Source organism: Agrilus planipennis, unplaced genomic scaffold, assembly GCF_000699045.2.
Source record: "Agrilus planipennis isolate EAB-ADULT unplaced genomic scaffold, Apla_2.0 scaffold10, whole genome shotgun sequence".
Classification (NCBI taxonomy): domain Eukaryota; kingdom Metazoa; phylum Arthropoda; class Insecta; order Coleoptera; family Buprestidae; genus Agrilus; species Agrilus planipennis.
Window position 1 is genome coordinate 387,236 of NW_020442465.1, and position 18,814 is coordinate 406,049.

Here is an 18,814-nt window from a genome sequence, read left to right on the forward strand (position 1 = left end):
AAACCTTCACCTCAAATGAGGAGGTCAAAAACCTCCTCGATCAGTTTTTTGCCAGCAAAGACCAAAACTTTTATGAGCGTGGAATTAGGCTACTACCAGAAAGATGGCAAAAGGTGTTGAACCAGAACGGTCAAAGTATTTGTTTATTATACGAAAACTGTCTTTCATTTCCACAAAAAAAAACGAAACGACTTTCTAAACAACCCTATAATTAGAAGCCCGCCGTGTCACCCATCCCGATGCAAGGGAACCCTTTTGTGCAACTTTCACCGAGTTTTTCTTTCATTAGTTGACGTAATTTGATAATTAAATTGGCATAATAAGCACCTGCAATTGTGATCGCTTTCTACAGGAAACATTGTTAAAATTACACGTTCAGAATCCCAAAATAAGGACAATTGAATTCTTCTTGGTGGTGGTATAAAAAACTGCATAGATATGGCATATGATACTGTAGATTCATCTCCTATATCCACTAAATCAAAATCAAAGTGGATTGCAATTCCATTCTTTCCGCCAATTTACTATTAAACATAAACTAATTAATTTTCGCTTAATAATTGAATATTTACCTCAATCCATCGCAGATTAACGTTAACAAAATAACAGCATAACATACATGTTCTAATTTGCCTTCAGAAAGGACTATCAAACTCAACGTTTTATGTCGTAATCGTAAACAACTAAAATCCTGAAACTATACATCTCAAATTACAATTGAGATTCATGGTTTTCCTGTTCCTGATACGTATACCTACCTACAACATAAATACATTTATCGACTGGTGAACATATAAGCAGGCCTTGAAATAAATGTGATGTGAAATAATCCTTCGTTGCTGCAGTTAAACGTTTTAGATGTAAATCGCGTAGTCGACTTGTGGGCGCTATATAAATTTGCCATAAAACCGCATTTATTGGAACACGGATTTAGTGGAGACATGTGTCCGTGCGAACCAACAACTTCCTGGATCAATAGTCGAAAATAAAACGCAAAACTTGCAAAAAAAATAGGATGGCAGCCTTCAAGCTGTTCAAGCACGGACAAGAACATCCACAATAAGAGTATCAGTCTAATCATAGGCAATGAAATGCAATTTGAAAATGTTTAGTTATCATCAGCACAACATATATAGTTTCGCCGATCAAACCGAAGTTACCCCATGTAAGAAAGTTAATTGAAATCAAGTAACTGCCAACATATCGCCATCTAGCAGTTGTGATAGTAACGATTGAATCTTCTTGCTATAATCCAAATGAAACATTCAATATAAAAATACAGTGGATTTCATTTATTACGACCTTGGTTATAGCGACCATTGTGCAAAGCGACGTCATATGTAAGTCCCTTGAATTTAAAGCATACTTTAGTATAAAATTCATGTGGCCATAGCGACTTCGGATGTAACGCTGATTTCGGGTGTAGCGACTGTTTTTAATGGATTATTTGTAACAAATCCCTAGTAATCCCATGCAGATATAGCGACAGGAGTCGGCCGCTTAAGACACCAAGAGCTTTCTTATCTTTTGTTTACATTCACACAAACAGTCAACAAGTGTGGTGACCTTTACTGTTGTTTCTGAGTAGCAACTGTGTTTAGTAAACGTTTGAATAAGTGTGACTTCCAGATGTACATTTACTGTTAAAAAAAGACGAAAATTGTTTCAAAATTGAAAATCAGTGTGCGTCTGTATCTTCTTTAACTTTGTCTGTAGCGACTTCTGAATATAACGACGAAATTGCAGTGGTCCCTTTGTTGTCGTTATACCCGAAATCCACTGTATTTGCACCTTACGTTACTGTTACTATAGTCATATACCTAAATTGGTTGTAACGTTGCTATCGGCAAATTTAAATTTTCAACAACAAGAAAACTTTACCATAGTTGGGAAGAAGCTCTAAGAAGGAAAAAGCTCTGGAAAAGAAAACAAAACTGCTAATACATATTTTCTAGGGCGAGATGGTGGGATTACTCGGCCGTTTAGGCAACGGGCAACGGACACGACGTATTCCCGTTGAAATCCAACTTCTAAATTAAGTTACACGGGTTGGCAGCTTAGACGAGCTTACGTTACTAATCCATTGAATAAATTAGTTCCAAATTTCCGTTCCTTGACTGTCCACGTTCCTTTAAGCGTAAGTTATATTCCTTTTGTTTTCCCTCCATCTCATCTATATATGTATTAATTCCTTCACGTACAAACCCGAAGGACCAAAAATATTATCACAGGAGCACCCTGCTATTCGTAATAATTCAATTTTATGCGTAATCATATAATTATCACACAATTTCTTCCTGAATATTAAATTTCTTTCTGAATGGCAGAATTTAGAGATAGACTAGTGACAAATTAAGAATTCTATTATTATATCTAATCATTAAAGTATACAAGTACCCTAGACAAAAATTTTCAGTCTCTCTCCAGTCTCTCAGAGTCTTTCAGCGTCTCTCACAGTCTCTCAGTTATTACCTAGGTATTTTTATGGATTTCTCAAAGTCTCTGTATGAGAGACTGGAACGACAAAATTGTTAATTCAGAGATTCGAGTCTCTCACAGAGAGACTGAATGAATAAAACTGAAAAATTGAGAGACTCGAGTCTCTCGTAGAAAGACTGGGATCTCTGAAATATGTTGAACTTAGAAAATTTTAACCATGTCTAACGAGACACCACTTGAGAATCTTTCTAATGAGCGACTTGAGTCTCTCGTTCAGAGACGCTAAACAGTTTTTGACAGTCTCTCTCAGCGACACCAGAGAGACTCGATGAGAGACGAAGACTCGAGTCTCTTCTTTCAGAGACTCTGAGAGACTGAACATTTTTATATCGGGTACATATTTGGAACACCCCTGTATATTAACAGGTTTATGAAGCCTCTAGTAGGTCCGTCCACTTAAAGAAAGCTGCACCGTTTGTGCGCACCACTCACGGTGTACTTTTCTTTAAGTGAACGGTCAACAGCATATTTCAAAGCACCACAAAAAGAATAACATGCACTATTATTTTTGATTTTCAAAATATTACTATTGATATATGATGATAAAGGAAGGTATTAAATTGGATAATTCACCCTCTACCTGCATTTGTATTTTTTTTTAACAAACCTTGAATATTAATCAATACTTTCCTCTTACTAATCCCTCACTGAATCAACAGCCCTTGCAAGTAGAAATCCTCGCTCTCTACAGGAGCACCTCTCAAATTCTTTTTTTATTATTATTATTTTTCGAGTGTCCACCTCTTCAACTTTGCGACAGTCGACAATAAATCTATCTTGAGAAAAAACAGCTCTCAGTTTTGAGAGCCACGCCGCCTGGTTCGTTATCTTCTTTTTGTAAAAAGTATCCAAAAGGGACAAACTTCTAAGTAGTAAGTACAAAAGCGGCTGCCTCCTCAAAACTTTCAATTTAATTTAAATTATTTCAAATGTCCTACAGAGAACAGTGAAATAATTAACAGCAAGGAGAAAATTCTCTGTTGGGATATTGTAGGCACCTTAAGATTTAAACCGAAAACAATAAACTGAGAAAAATAAAGATAATAAAAAAGCTCAGGTAATAACAGGACAAAATTAGTGACGTCTAGTAAGAGTTACCCCATGGGTACACTAATAACCATTTCCCAATATTGAACGACCACTTTCCTCAACGGCCTTCCATAATAATGACATTTCAAATCGAGATCAAGTCTTAAAGAAATCACAAAAAATTACCTTGATGTTTTTTATGTTTCCTCAGGGTCGACGGTGCCCTAACGATGACCGGCTTCGCTACATACGTTACACTTCTTTTATGTGACAGTCCCGATTTTTTTCTCCTCACGGCCTTCCTCTTCGATATGACGGACGACGCGGGTCCGCTCGAACTACACGTAACATTATTGTAACCGCCACTGATACTCAGCGGACAGTCGTTCTCATTTTCGGCAATGGAACTGTTCGGACGCGATGAGTTTAACGATACCGACAGAGCACTAGATTCGTCCGCATCTTCAAAATAACCGTAAGCGGTCGTAAAATTGTTCGAAGGATAATCATAATCTCCTTCCGCTTCGTTCCTCCTGACGCTTATGCGGGATACCCGTCCGCTGAGGAGCTCTTCATCGGCGTCGTCGTCGTAAAATGTATCAAAAGACGGAGATTCGTAGTGGTCTTCGTCTTGTTGGCTATTTGATGGCCCTAAATAAGGATCCACTTCTGCACAATTGACTCTTCTTATTTCCGGAAGACCGAGTTTGAATGACTGTTTTCGTTTAATCGACGATCTCCTTCTTTCCGGTGGAACGAATATCATCGGATCGAGTTTTAACGAACGCAACGATCTCGGTGTCCTGCCGACGAACACCTGGTAGATGTCGCACTTTGCTGCTTCGGCAGCTTTCTTTTTCTTCCTTGCCGAATTCCGAAGACGCTTTTTGCGACTGCTGCGCCTCTTCACGGAACTTCTTCGAAAATCGACGATCAGAGCGGCACCACTTGTTCGTTTAAAATAACCGTCTCTACTAACCGATAATTTTGGCTTTGGTCTCTTCCTTCCAAAAAATCCTCGTGACACCATCGGAACAGGGCCATCGAATGAGTTGAAATCGGTCAATTTGGGGATTGATATGGAAAACCCGGAATCCTTGCTAGACATGATACCGCCAGTGCAACTGTTTTCTGTTCCTTTAGACGGAGTTTCGTTCTTCTGGAATCTCTTTATTTCATCTCGTCTATCTTTAAGAGCACTGTCAAGAGAATGGTGAGTATTAACGTTCGCAGTAGAAGTTCTGGGAAGTTCCAGACTTCTGGGAGTCATGTTTTGCGGAGCGTCCATCCAAATCCTTCCCAGACTTATTGATAACGAACACAACTCTTCTGCACCAGAGTCAAGACCAAGAAGTCCGGATCCGACAGCTGGTGACGACGACCGCGATTTCCTTTTTATCAAGGGAGATTTCTGAATATCTGTAGGATTTCCCCATGGGAACATTTCAACGGCCGAATCATTACTTTGGGTCCTTTCAAGTAAAGACGATGAAGATTTGCACTTTTTCTTGTTTTCGTACTTTCTTGATCGCGTTGGTGACGAAGAAAGCTGTCGAATAACAGTGGAAGGATGTTTGGATTCGTCTGAGGCAGGAACGTATATTATTGTTCTTTCTGAACCTTTAGCAACGGAACACGTCTTCCCTTTTTGAGAATTGAGTTCTTCTTTAGCCCAACGACTGTACAATTCCACGTCGTCTTTGCTCGAAGAACCGGAGCAGCAAATATTAGTCTGTGCTACCCCATCTGCTTTACTTGATGTAGAAGGCAGAGGTTTGCTATTCAACGCTTCTTCTACGACAGTTTGAGTGGCAACTTCAAGTTTCTGAAGATGCTTCTTTTTACCTCGGTCCAAGTAACTTTTTCTGATCGAAATTCTTTTAAAAGAATCGCTCCTTTTAAACGACGCCTCTTTATCCTTTTTCTTGCGACGGCCTCCAATGAGTCGTCGCAAGTTTTCAAACGTTATCGGTTTCATGGCGAAATAATCAGGTGGAGTTTCCTAAATTCCTACTTATCAATTTTATGGTTGTATTCATTTTGGTCGGAATCAACGACGAATTTCCCAACCGTTAAAAAAGCTACCGCTAATACACGTTCTCCAAACCTGAGAAGAAAAACAAATGAATCTATGAGGTGCTTATTTTGTGATATGCAATCTGACCTTGTATGGAATCTGGCTTAAATTAACCGTTCAAAAAATGAAAGTAAATATATAAAATTGATTATATCTCAGACGCTTTAAAAGATATGGCAACAATCAGGGACATACTATGGTTCTTCCCTTAGAGGCACTTTACTCTGTTATACAAGGGAACCAATTGGAGTCCTGTGGAACTTAACTGAATACATCCTAACCTATTTAAGATAACAACCTTAATTAAAGACACTTTGGGTTTCATCTTCAGTTATTAGAGACACTTTTAGGTGTCATACTAATTGTGAGTTAGAAACAGCTTGGGTTTCATCCTCAGCTAGGACACCTAGGGTGTCATTCTCAGCTAGGACACCCAGGGTGCCATTCTCCTTTTTGAGGTTTTAGTGCTAATTTAATACTCTCCAGGTATAGCATCTTTTACAAATTCGATCGATAATAATAAAAACTTTTTCATGTCGACTATCCTTGACGTTTATAAAAGTTAATTTATTTATACCACTCATACGTCTAATTATCTCAAAAAAGATCTCTAAAATATAAACGTTGGCTACGTTTTATAAACTGGTTTCATCCATCAAGTTCGTAGACTCTTCCTAAATGGAGAACCGTGTAATAAGACACTGAAATGTCAGGTTTGTTAGAAACCGCTGAATAGGCCAATTAGCATTGAAATTAAGTATTCCAAAAAACGCGCCACGGGCAATCATTTATTTAGAGAAACGGTAAACTTGAATGGAGTTTGCGGAAATGTTTATTTATTTAAAACATTTCGTAACGATACGAATAACAGAATGAAATTGTTTCGGGGTTAATTTAAACAAAATGACACTGTTTATGCTTCGGCAAACGAATGCCTACTTTTTTAATGGCACAAGTACTTTAAAATAGAGTTTTGTTTTAATTAAATTCGAAACATATAAACGTAATGATTTTGTAGAGTTGCCTTTCACAAAAGGAGATAACTTCTATGCTCGCGAGTAGTTAATTTAGATATTCGAAAAAGATTGTTAAAGGGATATGTTCGCAGCACGGCACTGTACGGGTGCGAAACGTTGACGATGGGCGCGGCGAAAAAGAAAAAGTTACAGGCAATTGATGAGGATGCCGTGGATAGAGGTTTTCTAATGAGAAGGTATTAGAAAGAATAGGAGAAAAGGGGACTCTATGGAAGTAATACGCGATATAGGTTAGTAGGACACCCTTTAGGGATAGTTAGAGACATATTACTAGGAGAAACAGGATTTAACATAATTAGAGGTAGATCTAGATTAGATTACTGTCGTAGGGAAATGCGAAAATTAGCTGAAGATAAGAAACGGTGGAGGTTCGTGTCCAACCAGTTTTAAGACTGACGACGTTATGATAATGATGGATTTTGTTTGTGGCATGAGGATAATCTCAGATGTCAATATTTAAAAGGAAATACAGATGAACTAGAATTGAAATATGGCAAAATGCTTAGAATTTTTAATTACGCAGTACATTGTTTAAAACAGTATAAATATTTTGGATATTTGGACTTTTGATGTACCGTTAATATATATACTCGTTGAAATAAAGTACATACAATATGATGACGTAAAATCTATTTTTGTTCTCATTTTGATGGGCATTTCTCTATTCGTCTATAACATGGCCGACTTGTGATTGAAATTCTCTTGTCAACTACGACGATTTTCCCCAAGGTATTTATTCTTTCCAGTACATTAGCTCGTTGCCTACCAGCACTTTGCAAAACCGCTATTAATATATACTTGATGCCTATCACAGAAGACATTGAAAAAGGACAAAGAACAATAAATCGTAAGGCTTCGTTATCGACCATTTGCAATCGTAGTCGAGTGCATCAAACACATGTTTTTACATTTCAGTAGATAATTACAAGAACTCGAAACAATCAATAAGCCGTATTGTACAGATGTTTCGTAATCATCTATCTATAGATACGTCTCTGCATTGTCACTACCCATTGTACCAGTACCTAATAATTTCCAAGTATAGGAAGTATATCGCCATCTAGTGGAGTTTTACTGCTAATGAAGTATTTCAGGCGTTAGACAAGGCCTTATTCAGGTATCAACTTGCCTAACTGATGAATGCACGACGGATGTGTTTTTGGAAGAACTTAAATAAACGTTCTCATCTAAAAGAATGGAAAAACCCTGATACAAAAATATTAACCAGAATTAAGTTCAGAGGTTTTCCATTCAATTCATACTTCTGGGTGATCATAAATGGGCGTACCCAGGGGGGGCAGGGGAGGGCAACTGCCCTCCCCCCCTCTGGAAATCTCGCAGAAAATGTATGAACTCGCCTAATCACTAATCAAAGTGTAAACGGGGCCTTGTATGCTCACTTTTGAATAAAACAGTAGAAGTCGAATTAAATAATTAAAATAAATTAAAAATGCATAGTAAAATTTACTTTTATTTATTTAAAGACGTTTGGGAGGTACAATCGGAGACAAGAGTACATAAAATTAGAAATTCGTAAATAATTAGGTTTTGCAGCATATCATGAGGTAAATAAATACTATCTATACTAAAAAAAAGTATACGGTTTGAGAGAAAATTTGGAATTTGACCAAAAACTTTGAATAAAATAAGAAATAACGAATAATATGGAAAATTTTTAACTGACTTTTGGCAGTGAATATGCCTTGATTTCAACTTCGAAACAAAAAAATATTTAGTTTCAATCTCTATTAATAATGAGCGTAAAACTTTTTAATATGTTTAAATAATAATTAAAACTTTAAAATTGCATTTATTTCAGACAATTATAAATATTATCATTATATTATCAAGTAAAAACGAGATTTTCAGCTAATTTTTCATTTTTTCCTCGATAACCATTTAGTGAATTTGAATAACCTTACGCTAAAGTGATTCTCCAGAGTTCAAGTTACTTATTATAAAAGTTTGAAATTTCTGGTAGCTTTTTTTCTGTTAATAAAAATAAATTTAATCTGTTCGGTTAACGAATCTCCATAAAATGACGTGTAAAATTACAATTTTTTAAAATTTCAATAACTTTTTAACGGTTTAGTGAATCGATTTGTAATTTTTACAGGAGTTTTAGAATTGAACGAGGAACGTCGTTCCAAATTCTTATTTGTTTCGTAGCATTTTGACATACCTCCCAAACATCCTTAACTACCTATAAAGCAGGATCAATTTGCGGCTGTTTGCCCTACATATACCTAATGTTTCATGTAGATGCCTTTGTGTAGCGTGTATGACAAAACAGCCGCGGACGATCTGACCTCTAGGGCAGAAGCTGGGTACGCCCATGTGATCATACATAATTGTTCTCTCAATTACTAGTTTGCTCATTCGTTCCTAGTATACGATCCGAAATAGCGTTTTTTCGGTGATATGGACTATGATCAGTTGTATTTTTTTTTTTCCCTTTTCATGAAAATACAACAGATACAACCGACTAGATGTAGTTTATGGTTTAGATACTACCATTACACATCAGCCAATTCTCTTTATCGGTAATAATACAGGCAATATGTACATTGAAAGGTAAAGGTAATAACGGAACTTGCACGGTAAACGGGTAAACAACAAATAGAAGAAATGAAAAGAGCCGCTGGCTAATCCATGTAATATGTTGTGGGCTATCGCCGTAATTGGAATCCGGCAACAACAAACAACTACATGCTAGTCATCTAAAGTTAGTGAGTTACCTCTCCGTTACCCTCTGTTATCGGTTAAAAGTTAAACATGACCTCTTCCCTTCCTATGTTGGTATCTAATAACATGGACTGTAATGCAATGTGATGGGAACCGCTTCACGCAGTTTCTACACCATATGATTCCATGTAAAATTCAAAAACGATGAAAATTAATTTGTTTTAAAGAAAAATCCGCAGGGGTCTCAGCTTAGAAAGCAATTTTTATACAGGCAGTTACTGAAATAAGTTGTAAGCTTGCAGAAACTGATAGGGCATTATAAAACAAGCAAATTAAGTAATTCTTTAGTGGTTTGGAAAGTCACCCTATTCGAGAAAAACGTACTCGAGGGCCTGGTAGGATCGCGCAGGGATTAGCCTTTGTCTACATTCTTCATCGATTTCTCTATACGTTGCTAATGCACGCCCAGGGCCGGCTTCGAATTGAAACTTCGTTTGGGTTTCTTACAAATTCTTTCATCTCAATCCTAAAGCAATTGAATAGCATGAAGGGGTCTTATTCACCCTCTGCACTTACCCCTTGTTCCTAATGAGCTGTTCGCATGCCTAGGAACGTAACCCCTTGTTTTATCCGAAGATATTACGGTAAAATCTGTTCATATTCTCGACGAGACTGAAATTTCGTATCCAATTTTTAGACTGCTATCTACTGTAGTTATGTACAAATGTCACTATTGCTACAATTAACGTATTGTGTTTTATATTCGTTCAGAAATACATAGGTAATAACTAGCTGTGCTCCATTTTCCGGCCAACTGGGCCGTACGTGCGTACTAACATCATAAGATAGATGATAATTATAAATATTTCATGTCAAAATATACCGCTAATATCCGATGTCCGGAACTGAAACCACACAAAGAACGCGCCTAACGTTATGATGCATTAGATTATACGTATGTGTATTATGTGTAAGTGTATGTGTGTTCGTAAATTTTTACACCAGAAGGATTTTAAATACAGGTTTGTTCTGGATCAGGTAATGCATCAGCGAATGGTTATAAACTGAGGCCGGTAATTAAGAAGAGATGTGATGATGAGATTCGCACCACATATATATACATACTTGTACCTTAACGTACGTACACCTCTACCTCGGTAAACATACAGGGTGAAATTAAATTAATAATAATAATTTATGAAGTGGTTTTATTCCATTATCTCTTCAAATTTTACACTCTCTATCGAATAAAATAATTCGAAGTGGTCTGTATTCTGTCGAAACTGCCAGACGCGGATCGCGATTTCGATCTTTTTGGATCTCATNTCGCATGAAGCGAACTTACCCTACCGTGCGTAAAGAAGTTTCACTTTTGAATGATCATTAATTTTTCAAAATTGATCCAATTTTGGATAATTACCTGCATTGAACTGACCTCATGTTTGGTTAGGTAGATTTATGACAGATTGGAGTTCATGTAACGCCCCTGCGGCGGGCAGGGGCATTAGGTAATCTCCAATCTGTTATCGATATATCTAACCAAACAATGACGTCAGTGCAATGCAGGTAATCCAAAATTGGGACAATTTTGAAAAATTATCATTCAAATTTTTTTTTTATTTATGAAGTCATAAAAACTGTCTCCCCCAACTTCTATTATGTAGCACGACACGAAATCGATGAAAAAATTTTTGGAGCGATTTTGGTCTGGAGCTCCAATTCTGGACAATTAATCAAGCAAATATTCTAAAAGGTTCAAACTTTGTATTATAGATGCAATAAAAAGACAAACGTAGTTGAAACCGACCCTCGCAGGTACCCACCGGTTCCTCCGAGGGCCTAGTTTTCTAAGAAAACTAGGAATAAGACCCTTCAGGAACGATTCACGACGCCTTTTAAATACTTGTTTTTGAATCATATCCAGTTCGATTCTTCTATACCTTTTCAATTTCAAAATCTTTCTTTATCATAAGTTTAAATCGAAAATATATTTACACATTAGAAGTTACAATAGGAAATAAGTACAGATACAGTGTAAACTCTTTATAACGTCACTCGATTTAACGACAAACTCCTTAAAACGACGAAATTGCTTGACTTTGGTTGGTTTACATTGTTTTCTATACAATATTACACTCTATATAGCGTCACGCTCACTCTATTTAACGACAACAATGCGGCATTATAAATCATTGAGTAGTACTTTCTAAGTTGCCGAAATAGATAAGAACTGCAGCTGTATACGTTGTTGAAGAAGACGATCCTGTCTCTCCACCAAGCATCAAAAAAGACTTGATGTAGCGAAACTATTAAAAAAATATTTTTTATATAATCAAGTTGATCCAGCAGTATCTCAAGATATGAGTAAGATACGTAACAAAATACAATAAAAACACTGGAGCAGCAAAAAACATCAGACGAAGATAACAGGCTATACGCAATGTATGAATAATAATGTTCGTGTGCAAAATGTGTACTATATTGGTAAATGCATATTATTATAGAATAGTAAACTAATATCTTTTATTTCTCTCCATTTAACGACCACTCTTTATAACGCCGAAAAATGTTCAGTCCCTTAAGTGTTGTTATATAGAGTTTACACTGTAGTTGTAATTAAAGTATTTAATAAAAGTCCTTTTTACAAGGAAACTATAAAATAATTCCTCAATATAGTTGACTGGAATACAATATAATATCGATGTGTGGAATCTACGAAAATTTTGCAATTCTTTATATGAGCCACCCTGTATCATGCACATGTGCTTCCTTAAACTGCAAATAATATGAATGCATGCATGTGTTTGTGTCTGTATGCACGTATATCTATTAAACACCAATGTTGAACCGTTCTTAACGGATTTATAGTTAATGAGAGAAACGTGCACTTTAAATCGAAGCACAGCCGCCTTATTACCTACCTACCGATCCCGAAGCCTCTTCGTTGGTTGCATGGTTTTACTTAAACGAATGCTTATCGTGAAGTGTAGTTTGAAAACTGTTTCGAAGATTTAATCGCAAAAGATAACGGAGATATATTCAGATATAACGTACTTAAATAATGTAACATCATTTATCTCGGTAAACATACAGGGTGAAATTTTATTAATAATAATAATTTATGAAGTGGTTTTATTCCATTATCTCTTCAAATTTTACACTCTCTATCGAATAAAATAATTCGAAGTGGTCTGTATTCTGTCGAAACTGCCAGACGCGGATCGCGATTTCGATCTTTTTGGATCTCATCAGCGCATCGCAGGCAGCTCCGACAGAACACAGACCAACTTTTACATGCTGTCTTAACAGTGCGTTTTAGAAAATACTACAAATGGCGCAGTAAACGCCATCTGTAGCACTGTAAAAGAATTTACCTGTATTTACCTTAATTCTACCTTTGTCATGAACTTCCTGGTATGCCCCTTTGTATGAGAAGGCTTTAAAATAAAAGATGACGCATTCAACAAATTCAATTTTATAGCAACAGAAACCTTTTTGGAAACTTTTAACGTAGCTGTTTCCATAATATAATCTATTATACATTAACCGTTTTGTCGATACATTCAAGAAAACGGAACTCCAACTTTTTTAATTAAACTTTTGAAGTTTCTCCAAGCAATATTTAAAACTGCCACCAGATAATTCACTAACTAAAAACGATTGAATACGACTGTTCTCGAGTGTAATTAACTAATTGTACTTAAATTATAATTTCTGATAGATATTGATAAGTATTAATGGTCACATAGGATCGGAACAGTACAATAAATCACTCTGGTGGAACTTATTCTCCACTGTGATTTTCGTTCATTTATTTTAATAGATGTCCTTCGTTAGGCTTGAATACCTAATACGGCAAAAATAATGGAAATTGTATTGAGAAGCGTATAATAAATAATTAACGCTTTTTTGAACAACTATAACTTGAGACAGAAGCCTTACAACCGAATATGAGGAAATTTAATTTAATCCAGATAATTACCCCGCACCTCCACCAAATTCATCAGTTCCAAGTTTAACACGTAAGTGATAGCATGAGGCAATAATTTTTTCTTTTAATTTTGCTATTTTATCATTATAGGGTCGTCAGTCCGAAGACTGGTTGAACATTAACCTTCAGTCCTTCCTACCTTCGCATTTCCCGAAAACTAGAACATCCCCCCAGGTAAAACTTCCGAATTACAACCTTTTTGAAAACATAACTAATCTTCTATCTCGAAAATGAATATAAAATGAACAAATTTTGAAAAATTTATCTAAATAAAACAGGAGGAAAATGATTTAAACCATTTTTTTTTTCGAAAATAAATACTTTATTAGGTACGTAACCGCTGTGAATTAGGTCACTGATCGGAATTGACAGTAACACACATATTTGGAACTTCACCGATGGGATGGGATAATAAAACCCCAGGAGGAGAGGGAACCTTAGCCCACCATAACCTTGCTTACCCTATCTAACTTACCACAAAGTAATATAGCCTGGGTTAGATAGAGTAATAATTTATGCTACGAAAAGTTCCGCCCCTTTCCCTGGGGAATATTCCTACCCCCTTCAATAAATAAGGCTTCAAACGTCTGTTGTCGTAGTTATATGTAAAATGTATTATCAGAGGATTGTTAAATATTCAGATACCCAACTATTTATTTACAAAAAAAAATGTTTAAAACACCTTCCCCTCTATTTTTTACATACGTTTTGATAACTAAGATACCTATTGTAAGCAATTTCGAAGAAACGTGCCTAGAAATGCTGTAAAGCGAAAATAAGCTTGAAAGATTCTTTTTTGTGATTTTATTGATCCGTATGCAAACTGAGAGGTAATGCAACATCTTCATTATTACGATTAATAGTATTGTTAGTATTATTACTACAACAGCGATTCTAAGTATTTTCCAGGTGAGGCTTTTATAATCGACAGTCGTGGTGTTGCTTAATAACGGTATACGTATAGATTTATCGTATGAACATTAATAAAAGATCCAAACCTGCCGGAATCGTCTACGAATTCGTCTTTTGAGACAATTTTTCAAAATTTGTTAAGCTGTTTGAGTCTGGAATAAAAATAATGTTTTTATAGAAATTGCCATAATACACACATCGTTATTGGCGATTAAATATAACTTAGAAGCATCTGCATCGAAAAAAACAACTAAACCTATCTAACTGATCTCGAATTTTATACATAATCCATTTATTATCCAAGACAGACATACAGTCGCATAAAATTAGGGTAAAAGTATAGTTTACGTCACTCTTCTTGAAGTTGGTTTCAAATACTGCAATGCCACCAGCATAAATACACGATTTTCCTGCCGTAATCTTACCATATCATACCACAAGAAAGTTGGTAGAACTGCGAAAGTTCGTCAATTTGCGGAGCCAACTTCAGAGATGATGTCGTAAACTACATCACATCCGGCAAAATAAGAATCAATACAAAAAAAAGTACACAGCAACAAGCTTGAAGAATAAAAAAGTTCATAATGGCTATTACGTTGATATCAACCGGGAGCGGCTAGATGTAGATAAATGAGATGACTGAATATCGAGGAAATGGTAGTATGTCGCCATCTATAGACATTTGCTCCTTATTGTAGTAATTCATGAAGGTTGACAGACTACATTTATTACAAGTATCTATAGTTTTATAAATGCCTTTTATTGAGGATTACGATTTACTAACAAATGTCTAAATATTTTTAATTAATAATAAAGTTTTGTCCTTATTAAGAAGCTTCCTCATGATCAAACATATTAGGTTGACTAAAGGTTAGGTTAGGTACCACTGCACCTTTCTTGTTAAATTATCAAATAATTACTTAAAGGATTTAAATTAGAAAAATTGCATAATAGGAAATGAGTTCTACAGTTATATGACGTACCATGCATCTGGATCCGCACTGAACCGGTTACTTCGCACAATATCTGTGGTTCGTTAACATTCAAACGTTTCTGCTTATTATGCTTATGCATATCGTATTATACAGTATAATATTATTCGAAATGCGCGACGACCACGTATTTTATGTTAAAGAATACGTACACAAACGGGCGACGTCCTCTACTACGGTGGTATACACCCAATTGGGCGTCGTATGTGTTCTTCATCAGTCTACTGTGGTGACAATTTGACATCTCCGCCGCCTCGCCCAAACGAGGATTACGTCTGGCGCAGAAATAAAGAAAAAAAAATGATACGAGAAACTACGATTTTTTTTTCAGAATTGTTAGATTTAATGTCGTGTGTCAAATCTCCGAATAAAAATTGAACTGGCAGCAATTCTGTCATTTTCACGTTGGAGGTTTTACTCGCTATCTTCTTAGGAAAATTGTAGTAAGAATACGTCTCCATTTGCGATATAAGATATAATATAGCACTCCTAGACTGTTCCAGATTTTTTCTAAACGAATTCTAAGGAGTGACATGTTTTTGTAAGACTTCCGGATTCTTAGGAAAAAGCAACACGAGAAACCGTTTCGTTTTTTCTATTCAGTTTATTCATGAATATCTATTTTGTCCCCTTCAAAGTAATCCCCCATGGCTGAAGAGGATCTTAATTGGTCTTAGAACGGCCTGAGGTTGAGGGGTTTTAGTCGGTAGTTCGGAGGACTTCTTCCTCGGGAATCCGACACTACCCAGTCGTACGGACGGCTGGGTGTCTTTTGAAGATTTCCCCTCTTCCACGAAAACATTAAAAAAAAAAGTAATTCCCACCGGATATTATACACTTTGGTCGACGTTTTTTCCAATCCTCGAAGCACTACAGAAAATTATTTATTATGATCTTGTTCAGTTCCTACTTCGATGCCGTCTTTATCTCCTCAATCTTAGCGCATCGTTGTCCTTTCACGGCCCTCTTCAATTTCGGGAACAAGAAAAAGTCACAAGAGGCTAGATCTGAGGAATACAGTGGCTGCGGCATTATTTGTGTGTTGTTTTTGGTCAAAAATTCGCGCACAAGCAACGATGAATGAGCAGGGGCGTTATCATGGTGCAAAAGCCAATTTTTGTTCTTCTACAAATTCGGGCGTTTCTGGCGGTCGCTTCGCAAAAATTACGCATAATTTGTTGGTAATATTCCTTATTGACCGTTCTACCCTGCGGCAAGAACTCATGATGCACCACGCCCCTGCAATCGAAGAAAACTGTCAAAACCTTCACGTCCTACCTAATTTGCAGCACATTTTTCGGTCTTGGCTCGTGCTTCAGCTTCCATTGAGACGATTAAGCTTTCTTTCCATGTCATAACCATAAACCCATTATTAGTCACCAGTTATGACCCTCTGGAGCAAATATGGGTCGTTGTGGACTTCCCCATATGCCACAGTCAACATTTGGAATGCGTCTAGGCACTTAATTTTGTTCTTAATACAAAATTTGATATAGCTTCATTAATCCATTTTTTGGAATAGGCAAAAATCGAAGACAAGCCAAAACACATGCAAGCAAAGCAGTCGTCAAAAATTAACTGAACATTCAGCATGACCGAACTTGTTTGAGAGTGAGAGACATGAGTACCAACATAACCTCGCAAAAAAAAATCGAAAATTAAATACATATACGTAATCCCCGGAATTTTAAAAAGTTCGCGATACTTTTTAAACAGATCTCGTCGTATATTAGGTTTTTGTAGTACTCATTTAAGTTATATATGTTGTACATGTCTAAACCCATCTGCATTAATTATAAAACAAATAATTTACAGAATTCCCCTGTGGGTTATCCAATTCACGCAGTCGACTCTTTGATTTCATTGGCTCTCTTATGCTTTCCACTTATTAGAAAATAGCCGCATTTTCCTACATCATTTAGAGAGGACTCAGTTCATAGCTAGCGGTCTGTACGTCGTAGCTTTTTGCATTCAAATGTTTCTGCGGCTTCCTCAGATCATCTAGGCTTAACAAAATGTTGGGGTACTAATATGCCACAGGTTGGTAGGTAATCTTTCACTTCTCTTCTGTGTTCATTTAGCCCGTCTTATCTGCCCCTTCCCAACCTTCTCCAAAGAGGCTCAAAAGGACCTTTGCAGCAGAATTGCAGTTACCACCTTTCTACACTGATATACTCGATAACAAAAGAGATAATACAACAACATATTATACTCAACTATAAATACGCATAAAAAGATATTGTAGCGAGCACGAGTGTGTTTGTGTGCGATCGGGCACACGTGTGCGTGAACGGCTTATCGATTAGCCGATTAGCCGACTAGCCGCGGGCGCCTTTCTTAATGTGCGCCGTGTTTGTAAATACGTGTGTCGTACCTGCTTTCTGGAAAAGCACTTAAACAGTTCAAAGAAAAAATAAACTATCCGGATGTTTCCCGAAGGTTCCAGAAAGTAAACAAAAGAGTATTTAAAGGAAGAGACGCTCTCCGAGAGAAGAAGAAATAAATTAACCGTGGCAGAAGTGAATCCAGAAATAAATTGAGAATGATAGCAGTGAAATAAATAGCGCAGGGAATAGTGATATATCAACAGTAGTGTTAATAAACAGAATAATGCATAACCCAAGTTTAGTAATAATTTAATAGTTTTATTTTATCAGTCTTAGAAGTTAATTTTGTTAAACCCACGAACATTACAATATGTAGTTGAAGTTCACGACTTTGGAGTTTAGTTACGTGCTCAAAGAATTCGGTAAGATGCATCGTCATAGGCTTCAATTACGGGCAACAAATTTTAATAACGCAAGTCACAAAGGCATTTGCATATGTAAATAGTGGCGTTACAACCGTGTATTGAAGTTCCTCCTCTGTAAAGGCGGCACAATAGTCCATTATTTCTTTGAATTGTTCTTTCATTGAATTTTACAGTTAGACGCAATTAATGCACGAATTCTTTTTTCTCATTCGATACTGTTCAATTATTAAATTGAATATAAATCACGAATCCGCCCGAAACGAAACTCGTTCCTTATTTTAATAAATAGTGACAATCGAATCGAGATCTGGACAACACATATACAGGGGTATTAAATAGGCGATTAAATATAACTTAGAAGCATCTGCATCGAAAAAAACAACTAAACCTATCTAACTGATCTCGAATTTTATACATAATCCATTTATTATCCAAGACAGACATACAGTCGCATAAAATTAGGGTAAAAGTATAGTTTACGTCACTCTTCTTGAAGTTGGTTTCAAATACTGCAATGCCACCAGCATAAATACACGATTTTCCTGCCGTAATCTTACCATATCATACCACAAGAAAGTTGGTAGAACTGCGAAAGTTCGTCAATTTGCGGAGCCAACTTCAGAGATGATGTCGTAAACTACATCACATCCGGCAAAATAAGAATCAATACAAAAAAAAGTACACAGCAACAAGCTTGAAGAATAAAAAAGTTCATAATGGCTATTACGTTGATATCAACCGGGAGCGGCTAGATGTAGATAAATGAGATGACTGAATATCGAGGAAATGGTAGTATGTCGCCATCTATAGACATTTGCTCCATATTGTAGTAATTCATGA

The 18,814-nt window shown here is 36.3% G+C and overlaps 1 protein-coding gene across 1 annotated transcript in view; it reads right to left on the reverse strand.

Moving 5' to 3' along the window:
- The window catches only part of LOC108732456 (disco-interacting protein 2), a 108,392-nt gene that overhangs the window by 68,541 nt on the left and 21,037 nt on the right, over positions 1 to 18,814 (reverse strand). The window contains exon 2 of the mRNA XM_025981043.1: positions 3,715 to 5,635. Coding sequence (XP_025836828.1) covers positions 3,715 to 5,506 — 1,792 coding nt within the window. The 5' untranslated portion in view covers positions 5,507 to 5,635. The remainder of the gene's footprint in view (positions 1 to 3,714; positions 5,636 to 18,814) is intronic.